General features: G+C 49.2%; 1 protein-coding gene across 2 annotated transcripts in view; it reads right to left on the reverse strand.

Annotated features, from left to right (window-relative positions):
- Positions 1 to 12,017: 12,017 nt before the first annotated feature.
- CRTC3 (CREB regulated transcription coactivator 3) overlaps positions 12,018 to 15,973 on the reverse strand; it is a 78,532-nt gene continuing 74,576 nt past the window's right edge. Inside the window, exon 15 of one of the 2 annotated variants that reach the window (XM_074318253.2) lies at positions 12,018 to 15,546. In XM_074318253.2, the coding sequence (XP_074174354.2) occupies positions 15,341 to 15,546 (206 nt within the window). In that variant the 3' untranslated portion in view covers positions 12,018 to 15,340. Of the gene's footprint in view, positions 15,550 to 15,973 lie in introns of both variants that reach the window. The other variant, XM_019716109.3, reaches the window with a different exon arrangement.

Genomic DNA, 15,973 nt, shown 5'->3' on the forward strand with positions numbered 1-15,973 from the left:
GGCGGAAGCCACAGGGAGTCTGAGAGAGGGATCAGGGCTGCCCTTTTCTCATTACAATGAACATGCCAGGCTGTGCTCTAAGGTCGTCATAGCTCTCAAGGCCCTCCATTGCTTTCAGCGTTCCTGCCGTAATTCTGTGGGTGGGGGGAGAGAGGGGGTAATGTGCCCACCCCAGGCTGAGCCCACCCCAGCAGCACAGAGTGCTCACAGAGTCTGGGAAGACTGTCCCACAGGTCACCACCCAGGGCCAAGGGGCCTGCAATGTCAGAGCTGCAGCTGCCAGTGGTGGGCTGGGCTGCAACCTCCCCGGCTGCTGTCCTCTGGAAAGGGTTGAGGCTGCCCCGCTGGCCCCACTGATGTGAAGGCAGGAGTGACCAAGGGCTGAGCTCTCCCTTTTCATGTGTCCTTTAGTCTCTGCGTTTCACCAAAGGCCTGTGAGGCCATTTTCCTGAGTTTCTGGGTCCGGGATTTCCTTCAATTGTCCTCTCGGCTTCAGGAGTCCTGGGAGGCACTCTTCCCTTAAGGATTTTGTAGTTTTCACGCGATTGTCTCAGGCAATGACTGTTGCCCTGGGAAGTTCAAAGCTGTCCTGATTATCGACATTTTTGAAAGTCACTGACTTTTAATTCTGCTTGAAATTTGGGAGAAGACTTTATATTTTCCATCATGTTTAGGAATTTCACCAGGATGTATCTTAGAAGCCGGTTGGTTTCCCATTTTAACAGGTACAAGATGACCCATCTTAGTTCACTATAGAGCCATTCATTCTTTTATTTAACGAATATTAAGGGCTTACTGTTTTAAGGTCTGAAGTGACAGCTGTGAAGAAAACAGACAAAACTCTCTGCCCTGGTGTGTGTGTGTGTGTGTGTGTGTGTGTGTGTGTGTGTGAGAGAGAGAGAGAGAGAGAGAGAGAGAGAGAGAGAGAGAAAGAGAATAAGCAAGTTTTGATTATTCATTCTGTTCTACTTGATTTATTAAAAAACGTCAAGGATTTCCACCCCCCATATTATATCTTCACACTTGATCCTGAAATCTGGCATTTTCCCTAGCTTTTCTTTCATCTCTCCATTAATTTGCCACCTAGGTTCCCCTAGTCTTCTGTTTAATAATCCAATCTCCTGTAATGCTATTAATCACAGCTCCCAGTGACAAGCTAATGTGACAGGGCAGCCGGTTCCCCTGCACTTGCCCTTGTCTGATCGCCGAAAGAACAGGGAATAGCTGTTTCCTAAAATCTCTCATTTCACCTGCGAGACCTTTGCAGAGAATAAGATTATCGACACAATTTCACTGCTTTCTGCTTTTACTTCTGTGCTCAGAGCTTTCTCACTGGGATCAGATTAATTTTCTTCCTCTTATGTGCAAACTTCTTGGCAATTCATGTTTCAATCCAGTAAGAACAAATAAATTTTTTTTAAATCACTAAACCTTGCGGTATATATGTGTTCAAAACGGAGGAAAGAGAAGAAAGAGGGAAGGAGGGGGGAGGGGCGAGAGGAGCATTTGAACCAGGCCGTACATGCGGCTCCCCTTCTACGGGGTGCACGCCCCACAGTGTGCAGAGGTGGACAACGTGACGGGGGCCTGTGGTCAGCGTGGATCTGGGTCCCGTGTGCCTCACACTCTGAGCATCTCATCATGAGGAGTGTGACTCTGATGTGGAAAGACGTGTGTTTTTCATACGAGATCCATAAGGCAAACCAACTACTTCATCTGGTGCTCAACCAAAGAAACAGCCATCTGTTCCCAGTTGGAAAGGAAAATTGGCTGAACTGGAATTTTGATAGGTCGTACTGTATGGTAGAGAAATGGATGGGTAATTTAGGGATTTTCATGAGTAACCCTGACTATATGGAATAAAGTCTTACATGGAGATTTTAGAATCTAATCCTCAGGTAAAATGTGCCCCCATATGCCAACTACAGTGTCTGGGATGCCACAGCCCCTTCTTGTTGACTAAAGTGGGCAGATATCTCTCCCCAGAACTTCCAGTTTATAGGCTCCCTGACTACTTATGTCTTGGTACAAACAGATAAAATGAGCCAGTGAGATTCCTCCTCTCTGGAATCTGAAATTGGCAACAGCCCCAAAATGAGGCAATTAGCCATGGGAGCTGAGGTTTGAAAGTCACATGCTGTCATTTCTGCAGTGTCCTCCTGGTCACACAGCTCAGCCGTATTCAATGTTAGAGGGCCATCATGGGCACAATTCATTCACTTCACATGTATTGGCACCTATGACGTGTCAGGCACTGTTCTAGGCACCAAAGCTATAGAGACGAACAAGATCCCCGTCCCCACAGCACGTGGCCAGAGGGGAGGCTAGCAAGCAATAAATAAATACATGAGCAAGATGGCCAGAGAACGGCAGAAAGCCCTAAGTTCTGGAGCAAAGCCATGAACTCTTCTCACAAGTAACTATTTTCTTTTTGAGAAACAGCTCTGGGCTTGGCAGTGGGTTCCGTTCTTTGTAAGTTTAAGTACGGAGGAAGTGGGGGTGAAGCAGTTAAGTCACTGAAGGGGTAGACTACGAAGGATACATGTCATCAATTCACTTTGGCTTCCCCACACCATGGAAGCGTCGTCCTATATTTGGAGAATTCTCTACCTCATGCACTTGCTTCTCCCCAGGGTGGAAGCCAGAGACTTTTCCAGTCTTGCCTGCAGACGGAGCAGAGTGTTACATGACACCACTAGTCGGCGGCACCTGCAGGAGGCGGAGGACACTGACGAGGTGCCCCGGAGTCCTCTCCCGCGAGGATGACAGCACACCCAGGGGTGGTGCCCACGTGCAGGAGCCTCCCCAGGCAAGGGCGGTGCGTGTGCTGGGGCTTCTCCAAGGACTGACCCCTGCAGAGGGCCTCCAACCCGGGGTCTCTGCTTTCCCGGAGACGTCATGAGGCCCTCACATCTCAGATCAGACCAGCGAGGGCTCTCGCTGGTACTTGAAGGGAGAAGGGCAATGATCCAATAAACAAGCTAATTCCTGGTAGAGGCCAGTGCTGGGAAGAAGGTAACACACGGTGATGGAACGGGCATCTCCAAAGGACGCGTAGTGTGACATTGGTTCTGACTGAATGTGGCAAACCATCCAACGTAATTGTGTATCATCCTTCATGTAGTGTCTACACATTTGTAACAGTAGGAGAAAAACCTACAAGGTGATGTGAGAGAGTGACAGGCAGGGGTCAAGGAAGCCTGTCTGAGGAGGTGACATGTGAGCTGAGACCTGACAGACGAGAAGGAACCAGCCACACAAAGATCTGGGTAAGGAGACTTCTAGGCAGAGGAAACAGAAAATAAAAAGGATGAAGCAGGGATGTTGAGGGCCAGGTGGAAAGTTGGTGTGTTTGGAGTTTAGTGCAAGTGGGAAAGAGGAACGTGATGAGATTGGAAAGTAGGTAAGGGGCCAGTTCATGCCAGGCCTGCAGCCAAGGCCGGGCGTTTGCCTTTTATTCTCAGGTGGTGGGAAGCCGTTAGAGAGACCGACGTGCTACCTGTGGTAGCCGCCTGCAGAATGGCCCCACTGACCCGAGTGTGGTCCTTCCCACACAGAACACGCCTGCTCTGTAGGGTGCTGCAGAAATGACAGGGTGTGACTTTCAAGACTGGGTCATAAAAGACATTGTGACTGTGCCTGGCTCTCTTGAATTGCTCCCTCTGGGGACGCTCAAGCAGCCCCAGGGAGAGGCCTGCTGGTGAGGCTGCCGACAGCCTCATGATGAGACGTCTTGGAAGTGGGTCTTCCAGCCCCGGTCAAGCCTTCAAATGACTTCAACTTGAACCAACATCTTGACTACAAGTTCACGAAGGACCCTGAGCCAGAACCACCTAGCTGAGCAGCTCTGAATTCTTGACCCCTAAGAGCATGAGATTATGTTTGTTGCTCTAAGCCACTGAGTTTGGGGGTAATTTGCTACCTCTATCCATTGTTCACAGCTGGTGTCTGTTTTGCTTGGCGGGGCCCATGCTTTAGTATTTTGACTATCAGTAGGAATAATGACACAGAGAGGAGTCACGAAGGAGACCAAATGGTGGCGGCAGAGAGAGACGCTGCACCCTGGGCGGGCTGAGTCACTCGTGCCATTTGGACGAGGACAGAGCAAAGATCTACAGCCCAGCTCGTCTCTGGTCATGGCTCTTCCTACATCCGGGTTGTTCTGGGTTCGCAGGGTGATATGGGTGAGTGCTCTTTCTTGTTGGAGGATTGGGTTGCTGTCCAGATATGGGCACAGGGCACGGGCTGGCGACAGGACCTGCCTTCACTCTGTTGCTCCATGAACTTATGGCCACATCCTCACCCCACATCAGACTTCCTTTCCAGCCAGGCACGACAGGGCTGTGTGAAGGGAATCCACTTCCTCTCTTCCCATCAGGACGGGTCATATGGAGCCATACGCCTCCTTTTTGGTTCTGGCTGTGCCTGAGAGTTTGTTTGGGTTGATTTCAAGGACATTTTAATGGGATTTAGGGACAGGAGGTGCTGGAATTTCAGATCACTCTAATCATTTCTTGAAAATCAGACACGCAGCATTTCCCCCCTTCTTGGCATTAATTTAAAAATATTACATAGAAAAAGATCCAACAATACAAACATATAAAAAGTGAACATCCCTTTCTCTTCCCACTCTAATTATTTGGATTATCTGCAGTTTTTCCTCTCGTGCAAATAGTACTGTGATGACTGTACTTGTTCACTTGGGCAGGTGTGTCCGAACAATAGGTTCCTAGCAGTTTAGCTGCACATTTTCCTTCCACTGGCCTTCGAGACTCTACCAGCGCGTAATGCCTACAGCATACAGGACCGTCCCTTTCCTTTTGCCAACACTAGATATTACCGACTTTTAAATGCGCATTTCTCTGCTCCCTAGTGAGTATAAGTGTCATCTTTCAACTAGTGGCCATTTGAATTTCTTCTCCTGTGAATTGCCTGTTCTGGTCCTTTGACCATTTACATATTGGAATATAAAGCTTTATCCTTTGGCAGGTAGGGACTCTTTATATGTTTGGCGTTGTTATGCATGTTGCACCTATTGTCTGTCATTGGTCTTTTATCCTTCAGCCCTATAGAAGTTTAGAAGTTTTATGAGGTCAGATATGTCTTTTTTTTTTTTTTTTTTTTTTTGGTTTACGGCTTCTAGATTTTGTGTCTTGCTTAGTTAAGTTTTCCCACTCCAAGAATATAAAAAAGATTATATCATATTTTCTTCCAGTACCTTAATAATTCTTTTTGGTAGTGAGTGTCAAATTGTCCTCCAGAAGGGCTGTACCAATTTACATCCCATCAGCAGTGCATCTGAGCCCTACGTCCCCACGCCCTCACCAGCCCTGAGCATCTGCAATCTTCTCGGATCTTTGCAAACGGTGAACCATATGTATTTCGTTTTAATTAGCATTTCTTTAATTATAAAGGAGATCCAGAATCTTCATATGAGTATCAGTTATTTATATTTCTTTCTCCGTGAACTGCCTGATGCTATTTTGGGCCTGGTTTTGCTGTGGGCCGTTGGTCTTTGTCTTATTGATACAGTGCTCATTGTTCATGAAGAAATTGAGCCCTGTGTCCCACCCCGAATGATAAACGAGTGCCCCTGGTTTGTCCTCATCTCTCCGCTGTCTGCTAGTCTGTCTGTTGCGGGCTGCTTGGTGCAGTGGGTGGAGGAGGAGCAAGCCCTCACCACACCTCCCCAGTCACCTTGCCAGCTGCCGGGGCCTCGCCCGCTTGCTGTACCGTCTTCCCGGCACGCGGCTCACCCCTACGGCCAGCCCCTCCCTTTACAGGAGTCCTCTTCACAGCATTTATGGTTAGATTTTTCTCTTCAATTTAGTCTCCTCTATTTGCCTTTCACTTTTCAGCATCCTTTATTCCTCATAATTTCTGATTATGAGGATTTCCCTTTGTAGTTTCTAGCCCTTTGATGGATTATTCAAAACACAAATTTCTTTGGTCATGTTTAGAGGGTTGGGTTGGAACGGGTGGTTGGAGCAAGTGCTCAAGCTGCTATCTTGATTCAATCTCTTCACCATTAGTTCTTACATAATCATGTAACTGATTCCTCTTATTGTTTCGTGTGGTTTTAAATTAGATTTTCTCCAAGTTTTCGGGCCTAGAATCATTTCATCTGCAAATAATAATCATTTTGCTAAAGACATTTTAATAAGCACGCACTGGTGACCTATACTCTCATCCACACAAACTAGATGACCAGGCAGACGTTTTTGAATTGGAAAAAAAAAACCAAAAAACTTCTAGACCAGAGGCAGCTAGTCAGCACATCCTGGGCTGGGTACCCACAACTGTTTCCATGAGGCGGTGGGAGAACACGAGGGGGCATCTTTACAAGCAACGGTCCCCTTTCCAGTCACTAGTGAAGTCTCAGGGGTAGCTTCTTCCGCAGTCACTTATTTATGTTAATATTGGTAATCCATAGATGTAATAATAATATTTAAAAAATAATACTAATATCATGGCTTGGTCAGAGGCATTTCTCAGTCTTCCCTGAGCCTGGCCTCCTGGGTCCTCCATGTTGGAAACTCTGGGTACCCGCTCATTCTTTCCTTGAGCTCTTTCTCAGTTTTTGTTCCATCCTTTCCCCTCTCCTTATTTGGTCCTTTCAAAGTCTCTAATTCTCTCCCACATCCTGTTCTCACCCATCCCGACTTGTTTCCATGCCTTTCCCAGTGTGGTCCTGACAAAAAGGATTCCAGGGTCAAACGAGTTTGAGAAACGCTGACCAGCTCTGGGAAGTGGGCTGGCACTTCCAAGCCTCTGAGAAGTCCTGCAGTGAGGACGTCTCGTCATGGAGTTTCAGCAGCCAGCACCCGGGCTGCAGGAGCACGGCCCTCGTGTCCTTAGCTCTGCACCGAGCCAGTGTGTTCCAGGCCTTGCCACGGGGCATGCTCACTTTCAGGATCCTGAGTGGGAAGTGGTTAGAAAGCACTGTTTACAGCGCTGAGAGGTATGTGATGGCGTAACACTGGAAGTTCCCCAGAGCGTGGCGAGGGAGATCTATCTTTAGAAAGAACCTGGAGCAAGAAGTGACACGTTCCACCAGCTCCCACTGCCACACCTGATCCAAGGAGGCAGAGTTGGCAACAGGCGCCCACGTGGCAGGCCAGCCACTCGGGTGGGGCAGAGACAGAGCTGCTGCGATTCCCAAGATGTCCCCAGAAAGCTCAGATTTTGCGAGCTGTTAAAGCCACTCTGGGCTCCAGGGGACTTAAGAGGAAGTTAGAGAGCTGCTGAGCCGCTCAAGGGCCTTGGTGGGAACCTTCTCTCCAGGGCACTGCCACTAACGTGGCTCAATTGCAATGACCCCCAGACTTTGTGTCCTTCCCATTCAAGTTTCAAATTCCTGGGAGAGAACATATGATTGGCCAAGTGGATCAAGATAGCATCGCAGGGGGTAGGGACTGTGCCAGCCTCGCTTCTGGGAAGGAAGGGCCCAAGTAGCCTCCAGGTGGCATGGCTCTGCCTACAACCAGTAAAATGGGCCCCTGGAAGTGTGCAGGGTTTGATGGAGGAAAGGGAAGCTCCTGCAGAAACCGTTAAGGAAGATTCAGTACTTACAAGGCTAGGCTTCGAGTAGGTGAAGAATAAGCATCATTTGAGGTTGGCCTGAGGCTCATGAACCAGGAACCTGGAGCGTGGAGCAGCCCCGAGGCTGGCTGCTGGTACCCTGGCCCGACTGGTTAGCCTCTCCAGCTCCCTACAGAGGAGGGTGGGGGCTCAGACAGGAGCTCTCTGTGTGTTGAGAAAACTATGTTCAGTGATCTTTTCAGAGTATGGACTTTGTCTTTTCAACAAATCCTTTTCTTGTGTTTCTGAGGTCTAGCAATATTAAGTATTCATTTAATGGAGAGAATAACAGTGAAAATGATAGCTAACATTTAGGAAGTACTTACTAGGGGCAGGTACTACCTAACGAGGTTTGTCTCATCACCCCATTTTATAGATAAAGAAACTGAGGTGCACAGAGGCCACTGACTTGCCTCGGCTTCACAACCAGGAAGAGTGGGGGCAGATTTGAGCCTGGGTCTCTGGAACTCCAGAACCCATGCACTTGGCCCCTAAGCTGTACCGCCTCTCGGCCTGGATCCTTTTCCCAGGCCAACCATACACCCTTGTTTACGCCTGTTGTCCTCGAGCAATTATTAACAGGGCCTCCTTTCACTCTCAAAAGTGTCCCGGTTTGGATGATAAATTTTAAGAGAACCGGGCCTGGTGGAACGTAGATGATCATAGCAAGATGCTGGTGGGCAGAGTGGGGAAAAAGCAGCCTGCAGCTGGCCCTTGCGGGCCCAGAATTCTGGCTGCTAGTGCTCGTTCTCCTGGGCGAGTCTGGGATGTCATCGTCCCCGAATACTTGGGCACTCTGAAGGCAGCCCCCCAAGATTTCCATATTCCAAGACTCTGTGCTTCTATTTGGACAAAGAGCTCAGTTCTCTTCCTGCGCCCACCCTCCTGTGTACTTACCAGGGTCTTCTCCCTGTTTTCACGCATTAGCCTGGCTAGGAAACCAGCTGCTGGGGGCCCTGGTACTCCCAGGCAAGAGCAGCTGTGCCCTAAATGTTTGCCCCAGTGGTGAGCACCGGAGCAGGGCTTTCGAACCATCTTGTCCAAACTTGCAAGTAAGTCTTGGAAGCAGAGGCCTTGGGCTCTCCACTCAGATCGGCTGACCTGCAGAGGGGGCAGATGGAAAGGATACCATTTAGCTGGGCACTGGGGAGTCGGAATTGAATCAGACACAGTCTTTGCTTCAAATTGCTCATAAACTAGGGGGAAAGGCAGACTCTCTAACAAAATTAGTTCTACAGTTAATAAAGCTGTGGGAACGAAGTGCAACTCAAATACAAAAGAGGAAGTGAACAGAGAAGATTATCAATTATTGCCACAACAATGCTGCATAACCAATGAACCCATAATTCATGGCTTACTGCTATAAGCATTTATTTCTGGCTCATGTATCTGCAGCCCGACTAAGGCAGCCCTTCCAATTTCAGTTAGGCCTGGCTAGATTGCCTCCTGGGCATGGCTTTGGTCGAAGTTTGCCCTGTCTCTCATTCTTCTGGAACCAGTGGGCTACACAGTGGCAAAGCTGTGCTCATGGCAATGGCACAAGCCCAAGAGGGCAAGCTCTGCCATCAAGCACCAGTCAAAGCTTTGTTCCAGGTTTCGTCTCCAAACACCTCACTGGCCAAAGCAAGTCACAGAGCAGAGCCCCAGGGCAAAGGGGCCTGGAGACACACTGCTCCCAAAGTGGGAGGGCGGGGAAGGAAATACTTGCCAAACAATAATCCAAACCTCGCAGAAGGCTTCACAGAGGAGGTATTATTGGACGGAGACCTTGGATTTTTCCAAGTAGATGGGGAAGGGAACTGCTGTCAAAGGGATGAACCAGAGGAGGTGGGAATTTCTAGGGTAGTGGTGGGGGGCCTGGTCATAGAGCTAGAAGCTTGGCATGTCCTTTCTTTGAAAACAATACTCTCTGGTCACCTCACCCCATTTTCTTTATTTCCAAATTCTAAAACTTCCAATTATATGTCACCACATACAAGTTCAAGACTCAGTTTTCAAGGAGTCATTTTGGAAAGTGCAGTGCTTATCCCCACAACGGGGATTTATTCCAGTTTCACTGGCCATAAATCAGCCCAATTTTATAGCCCATCCCCCCCGCCCCCCATACACACACACACACACACTTCAGGGTTCCGGCCGCGGCAGCCCTGTGGCTGTGACCAACACAACCCTTCTTGAACAGACTCCTCGACGACAAAGTCAAGGGGGCCAAGAAATGAATCAAAATAAAGAACTCAGGAATGGAGGTCTGGGAAAGCCGTTCTCCAAGGGCTGGCAGGGGATCCACGCACACACAGAACTGGGGCCAAACAATGGTGGGAAGGATGCAAACAGTATAAAGCTTGACAATGTAAAAACAAGAACTCACAGCGCTGGGAGTGGGGCGGGAGGTAGGAAGTGGGTGAGCTCATTTCCTCCTCACCCTAAAGCGCAGGCTGTCAAGAGATGGCATCTACAGTCGAAACAGGTTTAAAGAATGAATCCAGCCTCTTGATATTTTTCTTGCCTTTTGGAGAAATAATTAAGAAGCACAATTATTTGCAGTTTGGTAATTTCTTAGGTACATTTAGGCTTCCTTTTTGTTCTGTTAAATTTAAGTACTTTTCCCAAAAGGAGTGTATATTGCTGAGGTTTTTTGTTGTAAAGATTTCCATCCACCTGTCCTTTTGTCTGAATACATAAATAGAGAGGTGTCTCCATCTCTTCCCAGACCACCTGAACATTTCGTTTTGTAGTCTTCAGCGTTACATGAATTTCTTATAATGAGCGCGCACTCCTATTACAAAAGAAAAGTCTTTTCTTGAAAACAATTACGTACATTTCTGGAAAAGAGAAGATCTTTCGCTGCTCGTGGCCCCCTCACTCGGCATTCTCCTGGGGTACAGTTCCCTGGGGTGGCTATGCCCACACCTCTGCTGCACGGAGGGCTGCACTGCTTCCCACTGCTGGTCCAGCGCGGGGTCTGAGCCCACACGCCACCCTGGGCCTGCTTCCTCATCTGGAAAGCCGAGAAGTCATCCTTGCCCTGCCTTACCCTCGGCGGGCGGTGAGGGACATGTTATGTGCAGTGTCTAATAGTCCACAATGGAGTGATCGCTAGAGAGACTTACTTACATTCTGTCCTCACAGGATGCAAAATTCGAACCAAGCCGGTGCAAGCCCAGTCTAACGGCTCCATTTGAGAGGGTCGAGTGGATCTACCTGGTTGTTCAGAGTCTTAACCGCCACTCTTATGGTCTCAGCTCCATCTAGTGTCCACATCAGGACACAGTCACATATTAACTGGCTTATTGCAAACTAATTTCCGTACTTGCAAACTATATAGCACTCAGTAGGCAAACAGGACCTAAATAAGATCAATTTAAAACATTCCTCCCTCTACTAAGACTTATTTCAAAGGGAGCATTATACAAATTTTGTACTTCTAAAGATGTGTGCCTCTTTTCTTTGAAAGGACAGCATATTCATGGAACAAATAATACTTCTCATAATTGACACTGAGGGAGCTGCCCCGCCCCTACCATGGCCGGGGATTTCTAGATGTGAGGAGAGAAATGACAGCCTTGAGGAAAGGTCTGGAGTGCCCCCTTGGTGGCAGGAAAGGGCTGGGTTAGTGGACAGTGCGGGCTTGTTTTTTTTCCCAGCAGGGCACCCAACAGGGAAAGGCCGAGGGTCAGAGCAGGAGGAGGCTGGGAAGGGTGTCACAGAGGCCACTGACCCACTAGGGCTGGGAAGGAAGGGCAGCAAGAAGAGGACAGCAGGCTGAGAGAAGAAGGGACAAGGGAGGGACAGAATTCTCAGTGGGGTCAAAGAACAGGGTGTGTGTGGACCAGAGTAGAAATGGTAGCTCAGGAAGTCAGGGTCAGAGATGGGATTTCTGAGTAAGGTTTCAGAGGAGTCACCTTTATGACGAGCCCTGCGTGTGGGTGAGGAGGTGGATCTCTGAGGGAAGCGTGAGGCTTCTGGCTATTGGCCAGGCCAGGCCTGTGAGCCCTGCTGGGACATGGGGCAGTGGGTCAGGGTGGGGGTAGGAATCGGAGCCCAAGTCCTCGGTGAGGTGGGGAGAGGACTAAAGGCCAGTATAAGACAGCGGAGCACGGGGAGAGGAGAGGTGTTAGATGAGGCAGGAGCAGGGGTCTGGAAGGGGCGCTGGCAGAGGGAGGCAGAACTCTGCGGCACTGCCAGGATGCCCTCTGTCCTTGGTACTCACAGCTTCAAAGGAACCGCGTGCCCTACTTCTTTCTGAGCTTCTCTCAGGAGCAGACTCAACAGCACGAGTATTAAGGACACATGACAAGCAGGTCAGTGCAGGACCTGCCAAGCCAAGGAGCGGAATTCCCTAACTGCAGGCTGAGCTGCACAGGAGGCGGCGAAAGAGAAAGGCTTTCCCCCAATTCATCTCATCCGAGGCTGAAGAAAAACACCAAATGCAGATACAAACTTATTGTGCTTTTAATTACGAAAGATGTAAAATGATGCATTATAAAACTTGGAAGCTACTTTATACAAATTCCAATCTTTAAATATTGTTTAACAAGGGACCTGGGAGTTAGGACACTGGCGGGAAGTCTGATTAGTTGCTGTGATGGTTCCATCACGAAGCAATGGAAACACGCTCAGAACCATCTGTGCATAAATCAGAAGAGCCGACGAGAGTCAGAATCGGAAATGTCTTGAAATATGCAAATGGACTGGAATACACAACAGTTCAGCTCAGGTAATATACAGTAGACTTAGGAGAAATGAAACAGGACAAAGGAGAACTTATGTTCATCTTGACACGATCAAGAAAATTTTCTCCTAACACCTTATGTTCTAAAAACCACAACCGTACAGAAAGAAAACAATGGAAAACACAGATAGGTTTTTAGTTCTATGCCGTTTAACTGCTAGTAAATGAGAGTAGTACAGCCAACAATTTCTTGTAACAAAACTAAATATTGACAAGTAGTTGATTCTGAAGTACGCAGCCACTTCAGATGCGGAGGACCACGCCCGCTGTGTTGCAAAGGCAGCAGTGAGTGCAGACTTACCCGCCGAAGGCCAGAGCGACACCTGTCCACGGTTGTCCGACACCATCTAAGCAAAGTGGGTTGTATAATGCCCAAAACCTTTTCACAGGAAAAGATCGGACTGATGGACCTAAGGACAAATTTAATTCAGTGCTAAACCTTATTGTCGTCATTATACTCCCCCAAACAAGTCACTTTTCCTGGGAGACTCCATGTCCACGAGTCACATGGAGAAAGCCCCAGGGGCAGCACCTATTTTCATGTAGGTCTCGGGGTCTCCAGCTGTAAGGCGGGGATGCTTCGCAGACAAAGAAAGACCCCCCGGGTAAGGCACTGCACAGAGTGGATTATGCTGGGACGTCCACTTTGAACAAAAACCTCTTATAACTTCAGCACCACTCCCTGTCCAAAAGGCCGGACCAGAGGTCGAGGGCCTTGGACTCAGGAAAGGCAGCAAGGAGCGCGCTCCTTTCGGCACACTGGGTGCTGTGTACCGTTACAAGGAAAGACTTTTTACTTGAACAAAGACTCACCCTCTACCCCCGAGATCTCAAGTACGAAGGGATCTGAAAGTGTAACTGGGAATAAAGCTGGGAAGAGGAGGCCAACTGCCCCTTCCTGAGCCAGCGCTTGGCGAGGACTCTGGTTTGATTTCCTAATTCACCAGTGGGGACTGGGGGCTGAAGCGAAAGGGAACACTCAGGTTCCACAGAGAAAGATGGAGTCGTACACCATCAGGGCTGTTGGAAAGCTCGGAGGGCAGGCAGTCCCTCTGGAGATAGAAGAGGAATGGGAGGCGGTCTGGCGAGGTTAGCAGCCCCGGATCGTGACAGACTCCTCTTGCCATAAGGCACAGATGTGTCCGATTCAGACCCGCATAGTTCAGACTGCTTCTCTGGGCTGGGAGTAGCCTAGTGACCTTCAGGGACACTCCTGGTAGCTCCTGGAAGGGCAGCAGCTGTCCGGGCAAAGGTGCCGGTCTCTTTCACTTCTCCTTAAGTGTCCCTGTCCTCCCACTTTTTCCCCCATGCCCGCATTCCGCCCAGAACCCCCTACCCCAGGAGTGCTTGGCCTCGTCCGCCTGCCCCCTTCACGCCCACCCATCAGGTCTCTGGTCAGGGGCTGACCTAGCCTAAGTCAGAGGGGGCAGGCAGTGGTAGAAATCTGGTAATACTAGTTTATGCTACAGTATTAATGACTAATGATGGTTTCAAGAATTAGGCCTTCATTTTACTACAGAATTTCTTCAACTTCAAAGAACGAATCTCTATTTTGAAACAATTTAGAGCAAAACACGGATCTGAGAGGGAAGATCTTTGGGGGTGGGGCCTGCCAGGACCCCTGAGCCCCTAACACTCGGGAGGCTTTGGCTTGCTCAGCCTTTCTGGAAGCTCTCAGAAGACAGTTTGCACCTACCTGCTCTGTAGCAAAACCTCGAGGAGAACGGGTGCCCAGTCCAATGATGGATTTGGTCACCTAGTGTTAAAAGCATATTAAAGTGCATGCTTGACTTAACCACAGGCACAAGTATTAGAAAAGCTAAAGCTCTGAGAAGATTTGGCAAGGAATAGGGACAGTTAAAGATTAGACTGCCTTACAGCAGGCAGAATCATCCATGCATCCATTCACTCACTCGTGCATGCATTCAACACGCAATTACACAGCACCTGCGCAGTGCCAGGCACTTGTTGGTACGGGGGGGTTCATTGATGAATAAGGCACAGTCCCTGCCCTCAAGGAGCTTGCGGTTCAGTGGAGTTACATTAACACTCCCGTTCACAGAGCTTTGCTCTGCTGCTGCTCAGCTGCTGGCTGAGTCTGATTCAACCCTCTAGCCGTTCCCTCCAGCCGGTGTGGAGAGAGGGAGGCCTGTACGGGTTTGGAGCTTGTCCGGAACTTGTCCAAAGGACGTCGTGTGTCTGCAAGATACCCACAGGCCGCCCTCTCACTTCTGCAGCCACCAAGAAGAAGCCCTGTTCTTTCTTCAGTCTTGTCCTTTACCAAGGGCCTTTTTTTTTTCAGTGACTGAATAAAACAGTCTTCCTTTTCCTCCTGTCCATAGGAAAAGGTGAACTGAAGCAGCAGAAAAGAGATTACAAATGGGAAGAAAACCAATGAGCATTCAGCTTGCTTAACTCGAGTCTGTTCTTGGACTCCTGGTGAAATCCTTCTTCATATGAGAATTAAGGCACCCGAGGGAGCCGTGGCTCCCGCTCCGCCCTGGGCACCCTACCAGCAGCTGGCCAGCACCCCCATGACAGCTGGTCAGAGAAGGCACCTGGCACTGCTGCTCGATGCTGCGCTAACTCCCAAGGCTGCGGCCCCTCCGAACCTCCCACTCCAGCCAGCGCCTTCTTCAGTGTTGACAGCAGTGGTTCTGAGAACGACCCAGTGCTGCTGGGGCCTCCGTTGCATGGTATTTTCTGCTTTTTCTCACTGACCGACTAGAGGGTCAATACAAAGAGGCGAGGGTCATAGTGATGACCAATTCACTGGAAGCTCCGAAGCAGCCTGCCTGCAGCAACATAAGCTGTGCCACAAGCCCGAGAGGCAGTGCATAGCGCTGTGGTCTAGAATAAGCCCCAGTGTCTGAGATGGGACCTCATGAAAGCGAGGAGCCGTGGAACTGGTTCCTTCCATGTCATTAGTCCGAGATAACTAAAGCCCAGGGGTGTTGCTGGCTCCATTCTAGTCCGTTCTATTCTGGCTGTTTCAGATATAAATTTTCCCATTCCATTTCATTCTGTTCAGAGCCGGTCCGCTCGAAATGTCTCTTCCACGGAGGGGTCGAGGAGGCCCATGCTGGAGTCGCTCAGCATGCTGAGTCCGTCCAGGCTCAGGGGTTCAATCTGCAGCTCTTCTTCCACTGGAAATGGAGTGTCCATGCTCAGGCTGGCCTCGGGCATGCCCGCCAGTGCACTGCTGAGGTCTCTGAACAGGCTGGAATTCGAGTCTTCTGGAAGAAACAGTGAGAGGGAACAACAGTGCAGATTAGGAGGGGCGAGGGCCCCAGGCCACAAAGAGGATACAACCGATGACATCCCCAAAATGCTGTCCCTGTCATCTCCCCAACCAGGACAGTGATCACCGTGTCCCAGCCACTCCCAGGCCTACACTTTTGCTCTAAAATCTATGTTCTTTCCAGTCAGTTCCACAACTTCCGATTTTTGGAGGCTTTCTCCCTTTGAACAGTTGTCAATCACTTAAAACTAAATATTTCAGAAATGGCTCATTGCCTCATGGTCTCTGGGGCTGGACACCTGCAACTCAAAAAGGTAAAGCTGAGCTGGGGGACTTTCATTTTTTTGTTTTATCTAATGTTATTGTTAAACTAGCTTACAATAGAATCTGTCTAAACAGCAAAATAAAGAGTGAAGAAG

Source organism: Rhinolophus sinicus, chromosome 13 (assembly GCF_057876585.1).
Source record: "Rhinolophus sinicus isolate RSI-liver-muscle chromosome 13, RSI-T2T, whole genome shotgun sequence".
Classification (NCBI taxonomy): Eukaryota; Metazoa; Chordata; class Mammalia; order Chiroptera; family Rhinolophidae; genus Rhinolophus; species Rhinolophus sinicus.